This window comes from Papio anubis, chromosome 15, assembly GCF_008728515.1.
Source record: "Papio anubis isolate 15944 chromosome 15, Panubis1.0, whole genome shotgun sequence".
Taxonomy (NCBI): Eukaryota; Metazoa; Chordata; class Mammalia; order Primates; family Cercopithecidae; genus Papio; species Papio anubis.
Genome location: NC_044990.1, coordinates 5,390,730 through 5,409,367, shown reverse-complemented (window position 1 = coordinate 5,409,367; position 18,638 = coordinate 5,390,730). Strand labels below are relative to the sequence as shown.

At 44.7% G+C, this 18,638-nt stretch overlaps 1 protein-coding gene across 1 annotated transcript in view; it reads right to left on the bottom strand.

The window, feature by feature from the left end:
• Positions 1-18,638, bottom strand: part of ATP8A2 (ATPase phospholipid transporting 8A2) — a 642,805-nt gene that overhangs the window by 50,552 nt on the left and 573,615 nt on the right. Inside the window, exons 34-35 of the mRNA XM_031655775.1 lie at positions 7,884-7,972; positions 993-1,097 (exon numbers count right to left, since the gene is read on the bottom strand). Of these exons, the coding sequence (XP_031511635.1) occupies positions 993-1,097; positions 7,884-7,972 (194 nt within the window). The remainder of the gene's footprint in view (positions 1-992; positions 1,098-7,883; positions 7,973-18,638) is intronic.

The following is an 18,638-nucleotide window of genomic DNA, read 5'->3' as shown; positions in this document are numbered from 1 at the left end:
TCCTAAAATCTGTTCGAAGTTGTATTTTGAAAGCCTCTCAAAATGTTTGCATTCTCTTTCTTTAACCAAAAAAATTGCTTTGTCTTCATTGCTCTAAAAGATGGTGCAAATAAACACAATATAAAGCAAAACACAAAGTGAGGATCTCTGTAAGTATTTGATTTCTTGATGTTTGTTTCATTAACAGTTAGTTACTGATTTCCTTCAAAGCATTTATAGGAGAGTTGTACTCAGAATGTTATAGATATTCCATGTCCTTAATAGAACAATGGCTTTCAAGTACCCTGCAAATTGTTCTTAGGCCCAGAGAAATTTCCCTTGATGGTACGTAGATTTTAACACAGTGCACTCTAACAACATTTTAACATCTTGTGATGAAACAAAAACTATGCTCAGGCCCATCTGTTCCTTGTGGGGAAGGGCAGGCTCGCGTTCAGGAGGAATTAGGCGAGCAAGCAGCAGTGTCAGTTCCAGGAGTTCACACGATTCCTTTCACCCCCAGCAGAAAACGTTAACACTAAAAACTACTCCCCCATGTAGATCTGCTGAAGTGGAATGTGACAAGGTTTACATGAATAACAACGTGCATTATTTCACACGCAAACCTTCACCGTACATACTCATGCTTGGGTACGATCCTTGGGTTTGAAATCCAAAGGCCTGGCTTTAACTCCTCAGTGGTAATACTGCCAACCCTGGACTCTTCCACCTTGAGATAATCGGCCACAACGTCGACTTTCTGCACATGGGTTGTTTCGTTCACCTGTAACCCTAGTAAAACCCCCAGTCTTACCTGGAGACTTCCAGAGATTTAGGTTTCATGTGGTCACTGAGAGACTGTGATTTAAATCTGAGAATAACCAAAATTCTTAAACCTGAGCATACTGTGCTCCCATCGAAAACCAAGATGAGAAAAAGAAATACAGGAAGGAAGAAGGGAAAAGGGCCGGGAGAACATGGGTTCTGTGCGGACAGGGACGGAGTTTCCCCACCTCTTTCCATTGCTATCCCGCAGCACCGCTTTTCCCAGGACTCGAGACTTGGTTTCCAGCTCCTGCACCTCCTCCAGCAATGTCTTTTTGCAGGTGTGCTTGGCTCTGTATTGAGAGGAAAAGACAAAAAGAACATGGCATAGAGACTCGACGCAGCTGGGAAAGACAGGCCGTTCCCCTCTCAGGCCATAGCCAAATGCCCTTTGGTGGAGGCGGAGGCTCGGGAAGTGGCGGAGCATTCACAGTCTCCATGCATGGCCCGGGTTCCATCTCCACAGCCCGGAGGCATCCTGAGTGCCGCAGACCAGACCTGGATCATGCACGTCAACAGTCACCCCCACCCGGCAAAGAACTGGAAGTCTGCCGAGGAGCCCAGCCGCTCAAAGACCGGGTGGGGTTCACGAAGACCCTGGGTCTGCCTCTAAAGCATTTCTTGGCAGGAACTGAAAACTCAGAAGACACTTTAAACCCTCACCTCAGTGAACAGGCACTGGCTGCCTGGTCCAAGGACCCCAACTACAGTCAGAGATCCCAGGGGTTAGCGAGTTTCCTCCCGCCCTCTTTAGTGTGAAAAGAGCCACTGCCACGGCAGCCACGGGGCCTAGGATGCTAGAGTGCATAGTCTGGATGCAAAACCATCGGCTTCAAATGTGGAGTCAACACAAATCCCGAGTACAGGTTTCCCATCTTCCTCTGGCAACAACTCACCACTGCAGTCCACACACGCAGGCCTCAGTGGCATTAATACAACGTGTGAAACAACCCGCGGCCTGGACAGCCCACTCTTCTTGAATGGTAGGAAGAGTTCCCGCTACTCTTTTACTGATGAAACTGAGATGAATACCTCACAATAACTGGCTGATCTCAGAATCTTCATAAAATGGAAACTAAACAAAGCTCAAATTGAGCTACTAGTTGGAAACAATCTAGCTGCTAGTTGGAAACAGTCGAGGTGAAAAGACATTTAACAAGATACAGGTTATGTAAGAGGGAAAAACCGTAAAGGGAAAAGACTCATAATCTAGTAACACACCAGATTGAAAAGCTTTGCATCAGCTTAATTCCAATATAAATACATGTGAGGATCCTGCGAGGTACTAGAAAGATAGAATGAGAACAAAAACTGAGCACCTTTGCCCAGAAATGAAAACAGTGCCGTGGGAACATTCCGAAGATGTGGGCTCTTCCTGCAGAATCCTGGGCCACCTCACCCACCCTCCACCTTCAAGGAGAGAAAGCCTGTTGAGATAACGTGAGCCATCTCCCGACACTCCGAGTTAATCTATAATGGAGTATTAGCACTGACACTGTCTCTGCCCCTGACATCCTTTCCCCCAAAGTAAACAACGGAAAGCCACACAGGCTTTAACACAGAATGCCTTAATTCCATCAAACAGTGTCCCGAGACTCAGGATTGATAAAATACTGCAGTTCAAAGCAGAGCCTGTGGAATTTTAATTTAAACAATAAATGAGCAAACATCTAACAGTTTGCTAGAAAGGAGAGTCAAAAACGATGTTAAAATGTACCCTGTTCATTATTATGTAATATGTGGGGCCCCGAAAGTGGTCTTTTATCTCACGGGCTTCTGGGGTTAGACTGACAACAAGGCCACCAAGTGCCTGCCCCGCCTGCCCTGAGCCATGGGCTTGCATGGGTCCTAGAACAGCCCGGTTACTATGAGCAGCATGGCTGGTTCTTCCAGGATCCCTCTCTCCACCATCATCCTCCCTCTCCCCTTTCCCCTGCACAGGGGTAGAACAGACCCCATTGTTATTTCCCGGGCTGGGAGGAAATGGGGTTCCTAAGTGGGAGGCTGGAATAGGAAGGGTGGGCACTGGGAACCTACAGCTTAGGTCAGAATCCAACCCACTGTGGAAGCTGCCGGTTTTCACTCAATCAAAACACGGCCTTAGAGGGCAATGGTCTGAGCATCTCAGTGCTCCCCGGCATTGTGTGTGCTCTCAGGGGATGAAACTGCGCCCATATTCAAGAGTTACTCAGCAATTTGATACTATTTCCGCCAGGCTAGCCCCTGTGAGCTAGCCTGCGAACTTTGTCGCTATTGGAAAACACTAAATTGCAATGCTGGGGATGATGCAACTTCTCTTTCTGCGTGTATTTAATAGCACCTGAGTAAAGGGATGCTGGCAATTTAAAACCCTGTTCTCAAGCACCTTTATCTAATAACGCCTGAATTAGAAAAACTGATTCTAAAATCTCCCGTCTAAAGGCTACGTGTGAGGGGTCTAAAATTAATACGTATAGGTTATAAAGTCAGTTGTTAAGCATTAGCCACTGGCATGTCACTTAGGTCTCACCAGGAGCTGGAGTTTGGCGTGTTCTGAGCAGCAGCTGTGACAGAGTAAGCCCCTTATCTGTAAATGGCTTATTGCCTAGTGGCCCAGGCTTGCGTCATCTAACCCCACATCGAGAGGCTGGATGAGCACAGAAGAGACAGAGTTGGGGTGCTGGCTACTGACTCGTGAGTGTGAGGGTTGTCTGTGAGTTTTCAGATATACCTAAGGGTGTCTCCAGGTTCTCAGAGACTTTTAAAAGAAATAGATTGTTTTAGGATCTTGAACTTTCCATCCTTTTTTTTTTTTTTTCTGAAACTCTTTCCCTGGACTCTTCTTTTGTATGCAAGAATAGCAAGTCAAAAGGAAATGTTTAATTCTAAATGTGGATGGAAGCGTAAATATAACGTGCTGCAAAAGAAATTAGGTAAGTCAGAAAGTTAAAAGAAATCAAGGCCCATTTGTATATAGAAATTGCTCATTACCCCTTATTTCCATTTAACTGCCTATCTGGGATTATAATAAGGAAATGAAGTCATTCTGGAATTGGGGACTATATTGCTGATGTACGGTAAAATACAGGAGATACAGCTAGATAAAAGGAAATGCGTTCCTCTGTGTTCAGTGGCCTTGAGCTTATATCATTTTTATAAAGCAAGACTAACAAATGTCACCTAGATGACAGTGGGTACATGGCAGCTTACCTCAGCATGCTGTCGTCAGTAAACATTTTGGATGAATATAAGCAAAGGGATATTAAAATAGTTCTGGGCAATTTAAACTTCATGCTTCTAATAAAAATACTCATTAGCCAGGTATCACATATAATCAATCAATTATTTTAATAAAAGGTAGGTTAGTTTTGTCCCATATGAAAATTTTGGTTAGCAGGATAATAGTGTAGGCATTTTATGGCATGCCAAATCTGACTTAAGATAGTCTAATAACGGATCTTCATCCAGAAAGTCGACAGACCTCATGGAAAAAGTGATTGAATTACCTCATTCTGGTTCTCTTTTCTTACTCTTAACAGCTCAGGTCCTGAAATGGAAGCGAGAAACTGGACAAAGAAATGGGGAAAATGTAGAAAGATGGAGCAACTCACTTTCTTCAGTGCTCACAGAAATATACTTGAAAAGGCAGGCCTGCGTTGGGCTGGAATTTAAAAACCTTTTTTTTCCTTTGAGACGGAGTCTCGCTCTGTCGCCCAGGCTGGAGTGCAGTGGCCGGATCTCAGCTCACTGCAAGCTCCGCCTCCCAGGCTCACGCCATTCTCCTGCCTCAGCCTCCCGAGTAGCTGGGACTACAGGCGCCCGCCACCATGCCCAGCTAATTTTCGTATTTTTGTAGAGACAGGGTTTCACCATGTTGGCCGGGCTGGTCTTGAACTCCTGACCCCAGGTGATCTGCCCACCTCAGTCTCCCAAAGTGCTGGGATAACAGGTGTGAGTCACTGCGCCCGGCCTAAAAGCCCTTTCAAAAGAGAGTGATAACCACCAAAGTTCAGAACAAAACAAAACATCCTGAAGATGGGCCCAAGGCAAGATGAGAGGCCTGCAGCACCCCAGTGGAAGCTCTCCCAGCATCACCACGTACTGCCATCACAGCTGCCCCTGTGCCCACTCACGAAGGCACACCCCTTCTGGGAACCCCAAGGCGCATCACAGATATCGTGCCTCGGTAGATACCTGACAACTCAAATCCGATGATGGGTGGTTGGGGACAAGCAGGATTAATATTTTTGTTCAGCGCATGGTAAGAAGCAGCCAACAGCGTTTTCTAAAGCTGCAATTCAGAAAGAGAAATCTCCACGAAGCACTGTAGCCTTCTCAGAGGTAAGTGATTCACAATAGGCTTTCTCTTTTTGCGAGAGGCCTCCGAATTTACTTGCCTCAAAAACAAGCATTTCGGGTTTGCAGAATAATACGAGACATAATATGGGCCTCACAATCAGAGGGAAAATGCGCCAATAAACTGAAAAATGTCCTGTTTTTGAGGAGAGGGGTGAGGGTAGTTTAGATATTAAATAGATGTTACAAATTGAGCATCTATGTGCTTTGGGCAAATATTCCAGCTGACAGCCAATATACGCTATTTTCCCTGCTCCCCTAAATAAAACAAGACACAAATCCATTTTAGAAAGCACCTCTGGAATTCAGCAGGGGCCTTTCTGGCTCAGCCCAGAGCTGAGATGCTGTTGGCTCCCAGGAAAAGCTGAGTTCTGGGCCCATGGTGCCAGGTGCTGGGTGGCCGAGAGCTCCTGCTGCAGAGGGATGGCCCTCAGCCTCCCCTGCTTGCCCCTCCAGCACCTTCACTGCAGAGCCCGGGTTTATTCTCTGACCCAGCTGGCAAGCTCCTTGGAAACGGAGTGACTTTTACTCTTTCCATATGGTGAAGCTGGGAGTAGTGTCATTTGATTTATCCTTGTTAAAATGTAAATGGTGCTAATTTTATAGTGCCAGGGGAAACCAAAATCAAGTCCTGTTTGAGGGAACAGATAATTTGCTTTGTGGTGACAGGGAATGATTACTCAGAACGCACTGGAAAAGAACCAGAAAACGGACAAAGAGGCACAGATACTTTGTCATGTATAAACATTCTCTTTCAGATGGAAGAGACTATTGCTAAAGTCTTCGGCAAATATACAGTCTCAATAGAATTTTTTAATAACACTAATTTGACATAGCTGAATTAAAATAAACTAATTTATAATCATGTTACTAGTTTTCAATCACTGTAAATAGAAAAGGCCAGCTGATGTGGCCAAGACTATTCTCCATTTATCTAGAACTGACTTATCTTTGCAAAACAAAGATTTCGAACAAATTCAGCAAGGGAATAGATTGTGCCACAATTGGGCCTATTGGTTGGAAGAGCAAAATAACAGAACTAATATTTTCTTTCTTTTCTTTTTTTTTTCCGAGATGGAGTCTTGCTCTGTTGGCAGGCTGGAGTGCAGTGGCATGATCTCAGCTCACTGCAAACTCCTCCTCCCCGGTTCAAGCGATTCTCCTGTCTCACTCTCCCGAGTAACTGGGACTAGAGGCGCGTACCACCACGCCCAGCTAATTTTTGTATTTTTAGTAGAGATGGGGTTTCTCCATGTTGGCCAGGATGGTCTTAACCGCTTGACCCTGTGATCCACCCGTCTCGGTCTCCCAAAGCATTGGGATTACAGGTGTGAGCCACTGCGCCCGGCCACAACTAATATTTTCTTACGGTACATCTATTAGATCAAGAAAATATTTTTTTCTGGCAGTAGTCTTTTCATTTCCGAGGATTCTGATTCTGCTATTTGCAGAACATGGTTTTACGAAATAAAATGGAAGTAATGGTAAATCAAAGGATTTAAGAAATGAGAATTAATTTTTCTAACAGTTAAAAGAACTTAATGAACAGGAAAAAAAGAAAAAAGAAAATCCATGTTATAATACTCTTTCCCCCTCTATCTAGGTCTGCATGAGGTATCATCGGTTGTGAAGATAATGACAAAAGGAAGACTTTTTTAAAAGCCATCCTTAACTGTCAGGCAAGAAAAATTCTCATTGAGTGTGGGAGGAACGGAGGGCTGAGAATGAAATCTGACGTCTGTTCCTGGAAGGTGTGGATTGAAGTCTCACTTCTCTATCTCAGAGCCCCCAAATAATTGTGTTTTGCCCGAAGTAAAGCCGAGCTCGGAGTCTCAGTTTGCAGAGAAGTTGGCACCCATTTGTAGGAGAAACTGGGTCAAACCAAACCAAAACTCAGTCCCATTTCATCTGGAGTAGCCCCTCCTTTTGCTCATGGATGAAATTAAAATTGACATGACCTTGGAACTTAGTGGCTTCTTCTACATTGTAAGAAGGTATCTTGAAAATGACATATTTTAAAACATAAAAGCAAAATTGAACATGAATGATTTCCTATTTAACGTACATGATAGTGCCATCTTTGTGACCGGTTTCCTCATAGACCTGTGAGCTCGCTCTGGAAGAGTTTTATTGAAAGCATTCCTACTCTGAATTGTTTGGAAAAATGAAGAATACTTCGTTCTTGTAATTTTAAACGACTCACCTATACATAGCTTCCCTCTAAGCACGGGAGGTGAAGCCAGGCCATGTTTAGCACTGAGTTTATGATATGAAGAGAGATGAGTTTTGAGTCGTACTTTCTCAATTGGATGGAATGGGTGTGTACTTAGAAACTCTGCCTTACAAGCAACTTCCCTATTGATCTTCACAGTTTCTCCCACGGCTCTTTTGTGTCTGTACTTTTTTCTTTTCTTTCTGTTTCTTTTTATTTAGAGGCAGGGTCTTGCTTTGTGGCCCAGGCTGGAGTATAGTGGCACGACCATAGCTCACTGCAGCCTCAGACTAGAGCTATGCGCCGCCAGGCCCCGCCGATTTTCCTATTGCTATGGTTGTCTATATTTTCATATCAAGATGAAGCACACGTTAAACAAAAAAAAACCTTTTTTTCATTTCTGGCACGTGGCAGGAGACCCCTTTCTCCCGAATTCCTGTCATTCTCATACCCTGTAGCAGGGCTCATGGGAAAGACAATTCTAGGGACAGAAAAGCCAGACGTGGGGTCCCCGCTTCACTTTTACACTTACGCTCTCCACGCCACATCTTCAATCAAACAGGCAGTAGGAACCAGAAATAATCCCAACCAGAAGTGTGCGGAGCTCAGGACCATAGTTGCCTGCAAGAAACACAAGTGACACCTGCTTGAATACGCTGTCTTTCGAAAACAGCGCAACATAATTTAATCAAGGAAAATATTTCACAACACAAAAACAACAGATGGTATTAAACGCAATGAGAGGTAACCCGTGCACTGGCAGGACCATTAAGGGGACGGAAGGGGCTTGCTCCTCTCTGCAGCCCTTTCTCCTCTCACTTTCCTTCTTCTAGTTTCACGTGTGTCCTTGCCTCTCTTTCAGAAAGTGCTTCAAGCGCTTTCCGATCAGGATGCGGTCCCAAATCCTTCCGAAAGAGAGCTGTTGGAGCCACCAACACTGCTCCACTGAGGAGTAAACGGTGCCTCACTAGGCTCCTCCATTCACTCATCATCAGCTCTTTTCTCTCAGTTTCTGTTCATTCACGGAGCCAGGACCCGTGTCCCTGGTACAAGGCAGGATGGTTCTCCCCACCCAGGAAAGGAAGATGAGTAAGTTATAGTCCTTGCCTTCAGGGGATTAAATACCCTGTGGTGCAATCTACATTACACAGGGAATATGGCACCTATCACGAAAATATCCGATGGCGTTCTGGGAAGATTTCTTAAAGATGACAGAGTATGAGATGTGCCTGGAAACATGAACAGGATTTCAGTAGCCAGAGATGGGTAGATGGACAGAGATTCCAAGTGGAAGGATGAAGGACAGGGGAGAGCGGTAAGGAGTGCAGCTTTCATGACTTCCTTGTTCCTGGCACGCTGGTCAGGGATAGCCTGGGAGGGAACAGGTAGAGAGGGTTTTGGGGATCAGAGCTGCAGGACCAAGTTAGATGTTAGGTGAGTTGAAAAGAGAACTTAGGGCAAAAGCAGAGGGAGGGAGTTTACTCTGAACAGAGATGGGGGCCTGAGTAGGGCAGATGCCTTCAATTTTGGGTTTTTTTTTTTTTTTTTTGAGACGGAGTCTTGCTGTCTCCCAGGCTGGAGTGCAGTGGTGCGATCTTGCCTCACTGCAAGCTCTGCCCCCTGGGTTCACACCATTCTTCTGCCTCAGCCTCCCGAGTAGCTGGGAATACAGGCGCCGCCACCACACCTGGCTAATTTTTTGTATTTTTAGTAGAGAGGTGTTTTCACCGTGTCGGCCAGGATGGTCTCGATCTCCTGACCTCGTGATCCGCCCGCCTCGGCCTCCCAAAGTGCTGGGATTCCAGGCCTGAGTCCCCGCGCCCGGCCCAATTTTGGTTTTGAATGAGCAAAAGCCTGGAGCCTGCAGCTGGCTAGGAATTGGGAGGCTGGCCTACCAGGTGGGCCACCTGAGAAAGGGACTCAGGTTAGTGTGACAAACCCTTCGTGTTCACCAGATTTCTTTTCTGGAGGCCTCAACCATTTGGTCCTACTGGAATAGACGTTTCGCTAGAGCTCACTGCAAAGGAGAGTGAGACTTACAGAGGGGGGGAGAGCAGAGGGCCTGAGACACAATTAACCGCCTCTGGGACCCTCCACAGGGACTGGAAGGGTCTAAGAATCCCGGAGGCCTGGATTTATAGCTCCCTTTATGCAGTACAATGAGGGCAGGATTCACCCGACTCAAGCCTGGCACCCAAGAGTCTACCCACTCTTCGGTTTCCATCCTCTGCTCCAGCTGGACGGCCACACGCACTGCAGCCCTACTGCTCCCTCTTCCCTGCAGGGCTTCCCTGCCCAGCGTCTATACTCACAGCATCCCCACCTGCTTACCCTGATCCCGAGCACCCAGCTTCCCCATCTGGCCAAGGCCATGCCTAACCCCAGCCCTCCTGCCTCTGGGCCCCTTCACATAGGCCTGTTGGTGGTGGTTGGCATTTTATGACAATTAAACAAAAAAGCAGTGAGGTTTACAGGAAAAGAGTTGAAATCCAACCCTGGAATGGGAGGACTTGCTTTCCTTTTCAGACAACCAAGAGTACCAGCTTCTGACAGAAAAGTTTAAAACCTTAAAAATGTGTGAGTACATTTTGCCCCATCAATTACATCTCTCAGAATTCATCCTAGGTCTTCATCCTGAGGAAGGAAGGAAACATGCAAAGCAGCAAGTAGAATGATATTCACAAGAGTGCTATTCTATCAAAGAAACCAGAAGTAGATGTCCCAGGAGAAGATCTGTTAAATGTACCATGGCACTTACATACAATGGATTTCCATGCAAGCAATTCAAGTAATGTAGAATTATATTTGTTGACAGAGCTGTCGTATTCTACTGCCGCTAAGAAACATGGGTTCTATGATAACATCTCATAGAGGACCTATCATGGCGGTTGTGGGAAAGGAAGCACCACTGGCCCAAGCTTCAAAATTAAACTTGAGGTGTCACCCCTAGAGGAGGTATGCCCACACGTACACGTCTTTATTACATCTTTATTACACATTTGTCAGTACATATCAATAGATACCATCATTTCTGTAGTCCTGTTTTGGTATTTCCTGACCTTTACAAAAACACTCCAGGCCTTCAAAAACAGCGGGGTGTCCCAGGCCCCGATGGACTTGAGAGTGCCTCCTTCAAGTGTGGGCAGGCGTACGTGCTCAGGAACAATGCACAGAGCGGTAAAGTGTGGACGTGCGTGCGTGCTCAGGAACAATGCACGGAACGGTACACGGAAACGAGGATCTGGGCGGCACAACTGGTGATTTGTATTGTCATATCTCTTTGTGTATCTCCATTTCCTGTTTCTTCTACAGAAAACATGTATGTTGGCAAAACTCAACTCTCTCGAAAGGGATTGGATCAGCCTGCTTCTTCCAGCTCCTGTTGTCCTGCCTCCAGGGCAAACAGGGTCTCCAGAGGCGACCTTGGGTTCTGCTCATGCTACAGATGCCCGAGGTGGTGCTTGGCCCCTGGAAGATGGACTCGTTCAAGCTGTACTTGTGCGGATACATGCAGGATCATTCACTATGTGTATTTATTTAAGAAATCAGTGGTTTTATAATAAGGTATCATTTAAAATAGATTATAACTCAAATGTACCCTGTAAATATGTAAAATATTATGTATCAATAAGAAATAGATTATGAAACTCAGAACTTTAGTTGCTGAGGGAAAAAAGGAAAAGGAACTTTGAATTCTCTTGTTGAAAATATGAAGTCTGTCCTAAACTAATAAAGGTTACACGGAGCCTTGAAAGTATTGTTCTGTTGCTGGTCTTCAAAACTGGGAGCTGTGACTGTGACACATATAACTAATTTTAAAGGTGTGTCTCAGAAAGGTTCCTACCATCCTAATTTTCACAGATGGACTGAGACTCAGAGTCCTGAAATCCTTCTAAGGTGATCTACTGACTACTTAGGTGCCATATGCCTAGGAACTCACTGCAGTAAATTACAGGAAAGTGAGGCTCAGGTGGGTAGAATTATTGATACATTAGGACCAAGCTGGTGAGAGCCAGACACAGGATTGGAGGCTTGTCTGACTGTAAAGCCAATGAGCTGTGTAGCACTGCCTAGGGTGAGACGAGGAGTATGAACAAGGGACACGCATGCACCTGTGGATCAGGAGTCATGACTGCATTAGCTTCAGCCATGCCACTAATCACGTGCACCCCAGTGCCCCAGGACCAGCTGTCCACCAATGTGGTGACAAACTAGAAAAGGTTATTTTTATTTTTATTATACTTTAAGGTCTGGGATACATGTGCAGAACATGTACAGGTTTGTTACATAGGTATACACGTGCCATGGTGGTTTGCTGCACCCATCAAGCTCTCACCTACATTAGGTATTTCTCCTAATGCTATTCCTCCCCTAGCCCCCCACCCTCCAACAGGCCCTGGTGTGTGATGTTCCCCTCCCTGTGTCCATGTGTTCTCATTGTTCAACTCTCACTTATGAGTGAGAACGTGCGGGGTTTGGTTTTCTGTTCCTGTGTTAGTTTGCTAACTAAGCATCATTCCTGAGAATGACGGTTTCTAGCTTCATCCACATCCCTGCAAAGGACATGAAGTCATCCTTTTTTATGGCTGCATAGTATTCCATGGTTTATATGTGCCACATTTTCTTTGTCCAGTCTATCACCGACGGGCATTTGGGTTGGTTCCAAGTCTTTGCTATTGTGAATAGTGCTGCAATGAACATATGTGTACATGTGTCTTTATAGCAGAATGATTTATAATCCTTTGGGTATATACGCTGGGTCATATGGTATTTCTGGTTCGAGATCCTTGAGGAATTTTCACACTGTCTTCCACAATGGCTGAACTCATTTACACTCCCACCAACAGTGTAAAAGCGTTCCTATTTCTCCACATCCTCTCCAGCATCTTTTGTTTCCTGACTTTTTAATAATCGTGATTCTAACTGGTGCCAAATGGTATCTCATTGTGGTTTTGACTTGCATTTCTCTAATGACCAGTGATGAGCTTTTTTTCATACGTTTTTTGGCTGCATAGATGTCTTCTTTTGAGAAGTGTTTGTTCATATCCTTCAGCCACTTTTTGATGGGGTTGGTTTTTTTCTTGTAAATTTAAGTTCCTTGTAGATACTGTCCTTTGTCAGATGAACAGATTGCAAAAGTTTTCTCCCATTCTGTAGGTTGCCTGTTCACTCTGATGGTAGTTTCTTTTGTTGATGCTCTTTAGTTTAATTAGATCCATTTGCCAATTTTGGCTTTTGTTGCCATTGCTTTTGCTGTTTTAGTCATAAAGTCTTTACCCATGTCTACGTCTTGAATGGCATTGCCTAGGTTTTCTTCTAGGATTTTTATGGTTTTAGGTCTTATGTTTAAGTCTTTAATCCATCTTAAGTTAATTTTTTTGTATAAGGTATGGGGAAGGGGTCCAGTTTCAGTTTTCTGCATATGGCTAGCCAGTTTTCCCAACACCATTTATTAAATAGGGAATCCTTTCCACATTGCTTGCTTTTGTCAGGTTTGTCAAAGATCAGACAGTTGTAGATGTGTGGCATTATTCCTGAGGCCTCTGTTCTGTTCCATTGGTCTATATCTCTGTTTTGGTACCAGTACCATGCTGTTATGGTTACTGTAGCCTTGTAGTATAGTTTGAATTCAGGTAGTGTGATGCCTCCAGCTTTGTTCTTTTTGCTTAGGATTGTCTTGGCTATGTGGGCTCTTTTTTGATTCCATATGACATTTAAAGCAGTTTTTTCTAATTCTGTGAAGAAAGTCAATGGTAGCTTGATGGGGATAACATTTAATCTATAAATTACTTTGGGCAGTATGGCCATTTTCACGATATTGATTCTTCCTATCCATGACCATGGAGTGTTTTTCCATTTGTTTGTGTCCTCTCTTTTTTCCTTGAGTAGTGGTTTGTAGTTCTCCTTGAAGAGATCCTTCACATCCCTTGTAAGTTGTATTCCTAGGTATTTTATTCTCTTTGTAGCAGTTGTGAATGGGAGTTCACTCATGATTTGTCTGTTTGTCTGTTACTGGTGTATAAGAATGCTTGTGATTTTTGCACATTGATTTTGTATCCTGAGACTTTGCTGAAGTTGCTTATCAGCTTAAGGAGATTTTGGGCTGAGATGATGGGGTTTTCTAAATATGCAATCATGTCATGTGCAAACAGAGACGATTTGACTTCTTTTCTTCCTATTTGAATACTCTTTATTTCTTTCTCTTGCCTGATTGCCCTGGCCAGAACTTCCAATACTATGTTGAATAGGAGACAGGGCATCCTTGTCTTGTGACGGTTTTCAAAGGGAATGCTTCCAACTTTTGCCCATTCAGTATGATATTGGCTGTGGGTTTGTCATAAATAGCTCTTATTGAGATACGTTCCATCAATACCTAGTTTACTGAGAGTTTTTAGTATGAGGGGATGTTGAGTTTTATTGAAGGCCTTTTCTGCATCTACTGAGGTAACCATGTGGTTTTTGTCGTTGGTTCTGTTTATGTGATGGATTAAGCTTATTGATTTGTGTGTGTTGAACCAGCCTTGCATCTAGGGATGAAGCTGACTTGATGGTGATGGATAAGCTTTTTGATGTGCTGCTGCATTCAGTTTGCCAGTATTTTATTGAGGATTTTCGCACGGATGTTCACCAGGGATATTGGCTTGAAATTTTTTGTTTTGTTGTGTCTCTGCCAGGTTTTGGTGTCAGGATGATGCTGGCCTCATAAAATGATTTAGGGAGGAGTCCCTCTTTTTCTATTGTTTGGAATAATTTCAGAAGGAATGGTACCAGCTCCTCTTTGTCCCTCTGGTAGAATTTGGCTGTGAATCCATCTGGTCCTGGGCTTTTTTTGGGTGGTAGGCTATTAACTACTGCCTCGATTTCAGAACTTGTTATTGGTCTATTCAGGGATTCGACTTCTTCCTGATTTAGTCTTGAGAGGGTGTATGTGTCCAGGAATTTATCCATTTACTGTAGATTTTCTAGTTTATTTGCATAGAGGTGTTTACAGTATTCTCTGATGGTAGTTTGTATTTCTGTGGGATCAGTGGTGACATCCCCTAGATCATTTTTTATTGTGTCTATTTGATTCTTCTCTCTTTTCTTCTTTAATAGTCTGGCTAGCAGTCTATCTATTTTGTTAATCTTTTCAAAAAACCAGCTCCTGGATTAATTGACTTTTTTGAAGGCTTTTTCATGTCTCTATTTCCTTTAGTTTTGCTCTGATCTTAGTTATTTCTTGTCTTCTCCTAGTGTTTGAATTTGTTTGCTTTTTCTTCTCTAGATCTTTTAATTGTGATGTTTGGGTGTCGATTTTGGGTTTTTCCTGCTTTATGTTTTTCTCCAGACTGGTTATTCTAGTTAGCAATTTCTCTAACCTTTTTTCAAGGTTCTTAACTTCCTTGCACTGGGTTAGAACATGCTCCTTTAGCTCGGAAGAGTTTGTTATTACCCACCTTCTGAAACATACTTCTGTCAATGTGTCAAACTCATTCTCTATCCAATTGTGTTCCCTTGCTGGTGAGGAGTTGTGATCCTTTGGAGGAGAAGAGGTATTCTGGTTTTTGGAATTTTCAGTCTTTTTGTGCTGGTTTTCCCTTATCTTTGTGGATTTATCTACCTTTGGTCTTTGATGTTGGTGACCTTCAGATGGGGTTTTTGAGTGGACATCTGTTTTGTTGATGTTGATGAAATTCCTTTCTGTTAGTTAGTTTTCTTTCTAATAGTCAGGTCCCTCTGCTGCAGGTCTGCTGGAGTTTGCTGTAGGTGTTTGCCTGGGTATCAACAGCAGAGGCTGCAGAACAGCAAAAATTGTTGCCTGTTCCTTCCTCTGGAAGCTTCATCCCAGAAGGTCACCCGCCAGATGCCAGTCAGAGCTCTCTTGTATGAGGTGTCTGTTGACCCCTGTTGAGAGGTGGTGTCTCCCAGTCAGGAGGCGTAGTGGTCAGGAATCCACTTGAGGAGGCAGGTCCACTGGTCTGTTCAGAGCCGGCACGCAGGGATGTTTAAGTCTGCTGAAGCTGTGCTCACAGCTGCCCCTTGCCCCAGGTGCTCTGTCCCAGGGAGATGGGAGTTTTATCTATAAGCCCCTGACTGGGGCTGCTGCCTTTCTTTCAGAGATGCCCTGCCCAGAGAGGAGGAATCTAGAGAGGCAGTCTGGCTACAGTGGCTTTGCTGAGCTGTGGTAGGCTCCACCCAGTTCAAACTTCTGGGTGGCTTTGTTTACACTGTGAGGGGAAGACTGCCTACTCAAGCCTCAGTAATGGCGGACGCCCTTCCCCCAACCAAGCTTGAGTGTCCCAGGTCAACTTCAGACTGCAGTTCTGGCAGGGAGAATTTCAAGCCAGTGGATCTCAGCTTGCTGGGCTCTGTGGGGGTGGGATCTGCTGAGCTAGACCACTTGGCTCTCTGGCTTCAGCCCCCTTTCCAGGGAAGTGAATGGTTCTGTCTGACTGGCATTCCAGGTGCCACTGGGGTATGAACAAAAACTCCTGCAGCTAGCTCAGTGCAAAACGACCACAGATTTGTGCTTGAAACCCAGGGCCCTGGTGACATAGGCACCTGAGGAAATCTCCTGGTCTGTGGGTTGCAAAGGCCATAGGAAAAGCGTAGTATCTGGGCCGGAATGCACCGTTCCTTACAGCACGGTCCCTCACAGCCTCCCTTGGCTAGGGGAGGGAGTTCCTCAATCCCTTGTACTTCTCAGGTGAGGCAATGCCCCACCCTGCTTCTGCTCACCCTCTGTGGGCTACACCCACCACCAGTCCCAATGGGATGAACCAGGTACCTCAGTTGGAAATGCAGAAACCACCCACCATCTGTGTGAGCTCCCTGGGAGCTAAAGACTGGAGCTGTTCCTATTTGACTGTCTTGCCTATTTCCTTTTTTTTTTTTTTTTAAAGGCAGGAGTAACCAGAGCGACATAAGGTCAGTTTGTGTTCCCCAGTGTGGCATGGATTTGAAGAGATATAATAAAGGTGGAGCGGCAACAGCTCACCTGTGAGGAGAAGGAAGCTCAAACTTCTTCATGCATCACTCTGTGCCAGGACTTCCCATAAAGCATCTTATTTAATCCCCCGTCCCCATTTTACAGAAAATTTAAATCTGTACCTTCCCCACAGCACCTGCAGGCAGAGAGTTGAGTCCTCAAGATGCTGGTCGGCCCCTGCATGCTGCTCCCTCCCTAAGAGGAGGACAAGCTGCACTCTGCACCTGCACCTCTCTGGACAGAGCTTGTATCTGCACAACACTCACGGCAGAAGCCTCACTTCCATTTCACACCAGAAACACCGGCGCCAACTTCAAATTGTAAGTAAAAGAAAATGAGGAGCACTTGTAAAGTTACAAGACAAAAAGAAACACAGGAGGGAAGCAATTTTTCCAATCCATCCCCACTCAGCATCAACAACACAACAACAAAGAAAAGCAAAACCTATCAGGACAATGGGATTTGGAAGAATCCTTGCCGTTGCTATTGCCAACTTCTTTTCCCAGCCCTCCTTGCCCCTCAGTGTTGCCTCCTAAAATTTTGTTCCATTGAAACGTCAAGGGAGCCTCTCTGTATTGTTTTTGAGGTTTGGCTTTCTGAAAACCTTGGTTTTCACGAGCGTGCACGTCAAAAGTTAAATCTCCTTCTCTTGTGACTGTGAGCCTTTTTAGGAAGGGTGGCAATGTACATTCCAAACCTATTTGCTCAGGGTGGCTGTGCGGTGCTGACACAATGAAGAGCTGTGCACCCTCTAAAGGCCTGGCTGAGATGCAGGTGTGCTGAGCTCACCCATCATCTGCCGGGAAGGCAAACATCAGTGCAGGATGAATGAAATTGGCCCTAACTCTGCAAAGCAACAGAAAAGAAAATTGGCTAGGCGTGGTGGCTCATGCTGTAATTCCAACGCTTTGGGACACTGAGGCGAAGGACGGGTCGAGGTCAGGAGTTTGAGATCAGCCAGGACAACATCGTGAGACCCTGTTTCTACAAAAAGTAAAAATAGCTGGGTGTGGTAGTGTGCTTGTCGTCCCAGAAATTTGGGAGGCTAAGGTGGGGGGATCGCTTGGGCTCAGGAGTTCAAGGCTGAAGTGAGCTATGATTGTGCACTCCAGCTTAGGTGACAGAGTGAGACCATATCTGGGAGAAAAAAAACAGAAGAAAAAGAAAATGCCATGGCCACACAAAGTGCTTAGTGAGCCCACACTAATTTGCCACAGGAGGGAGGAAGCAAATTCCAGGCTGAAATGTAGTTCCTCATTTCCCGAAATCATTCATGCCTACTCTCTCCCTGTACGAAATGCCTAGAGCTTGGGGTCAATTTGAAGCTTAATTTTACAGCAAACAGGGAAGGTATCTCAGTTCAATATATCGGTACATCCTCTGAAGATGATTCTACTAGCACTCACTTCAGAAGCCCTGTGTGAATGCAAAGGAACTCTCAGATAAACGATGAAGTGATCCCACAGCACCTGCATCCCTACTATAACTTAAAAACCACCCACACACCCGATCCCGATGTTTAAATAACAAGCCACTGGTATGTCTAGGACACCTGCACAAAGGAGATGTAAACCCACAGCTTCTGGCATGAAAATCTGCCAACTTAGCATCCCTGTCACCTACAACTGATGGCGGGAGAGATTAAGCAACCATCTAAAAATATCATTCCTACAAACTTAGTGTCATTAGAAACAAAAATAATGAACACACTTACTTTATCAGTGTTTTTTGTCACCAAGGCACAAGGGAATTTTATCAATGAACCTTGCTATTCCGAAACCACAAAAGTTAGTGGTGGTTCATTAACATAACATGGTAAGGGGTTCTCAAAAGCACCCCCAGTATGCTCTTACCAAGCATATTCACCCCCCAGGAGGACGAGGCAATGCTTTCTGGGGGTTATAATTTAAATATGCTAAAATGCACAGATCTTCAGCTATTAACACAACTGTCTACACCTGTCTAACTACCACCCCAAACAAAATAGAGAACATTCCCATTATCCCAGAAAGTCCTCCTGTGCCCTTTTCAGTCAATCTCCACCTTCAGTAGGCAGTTCCTGCCCTGCCTGCTGTCACTATAGCTAAGTTTTGCCTGTTCTCAAACTTCGTATGAATGAAATGACAGAGTACAGTTCTGTTGAATCTGTCTTCTTTCACTCAACATGATGTCTCTGAGATGGGATCCGTGCTGTTGCATGTATCTGTAATTCATTCTTTTTAGTTTTGGAATCGTAGTCCATTGCACGAATAGATCACAATTTGTTTATCCAGTCTCTTGTTGATGGACATTTGGGTTATTTCCTATAATTAAGAATAA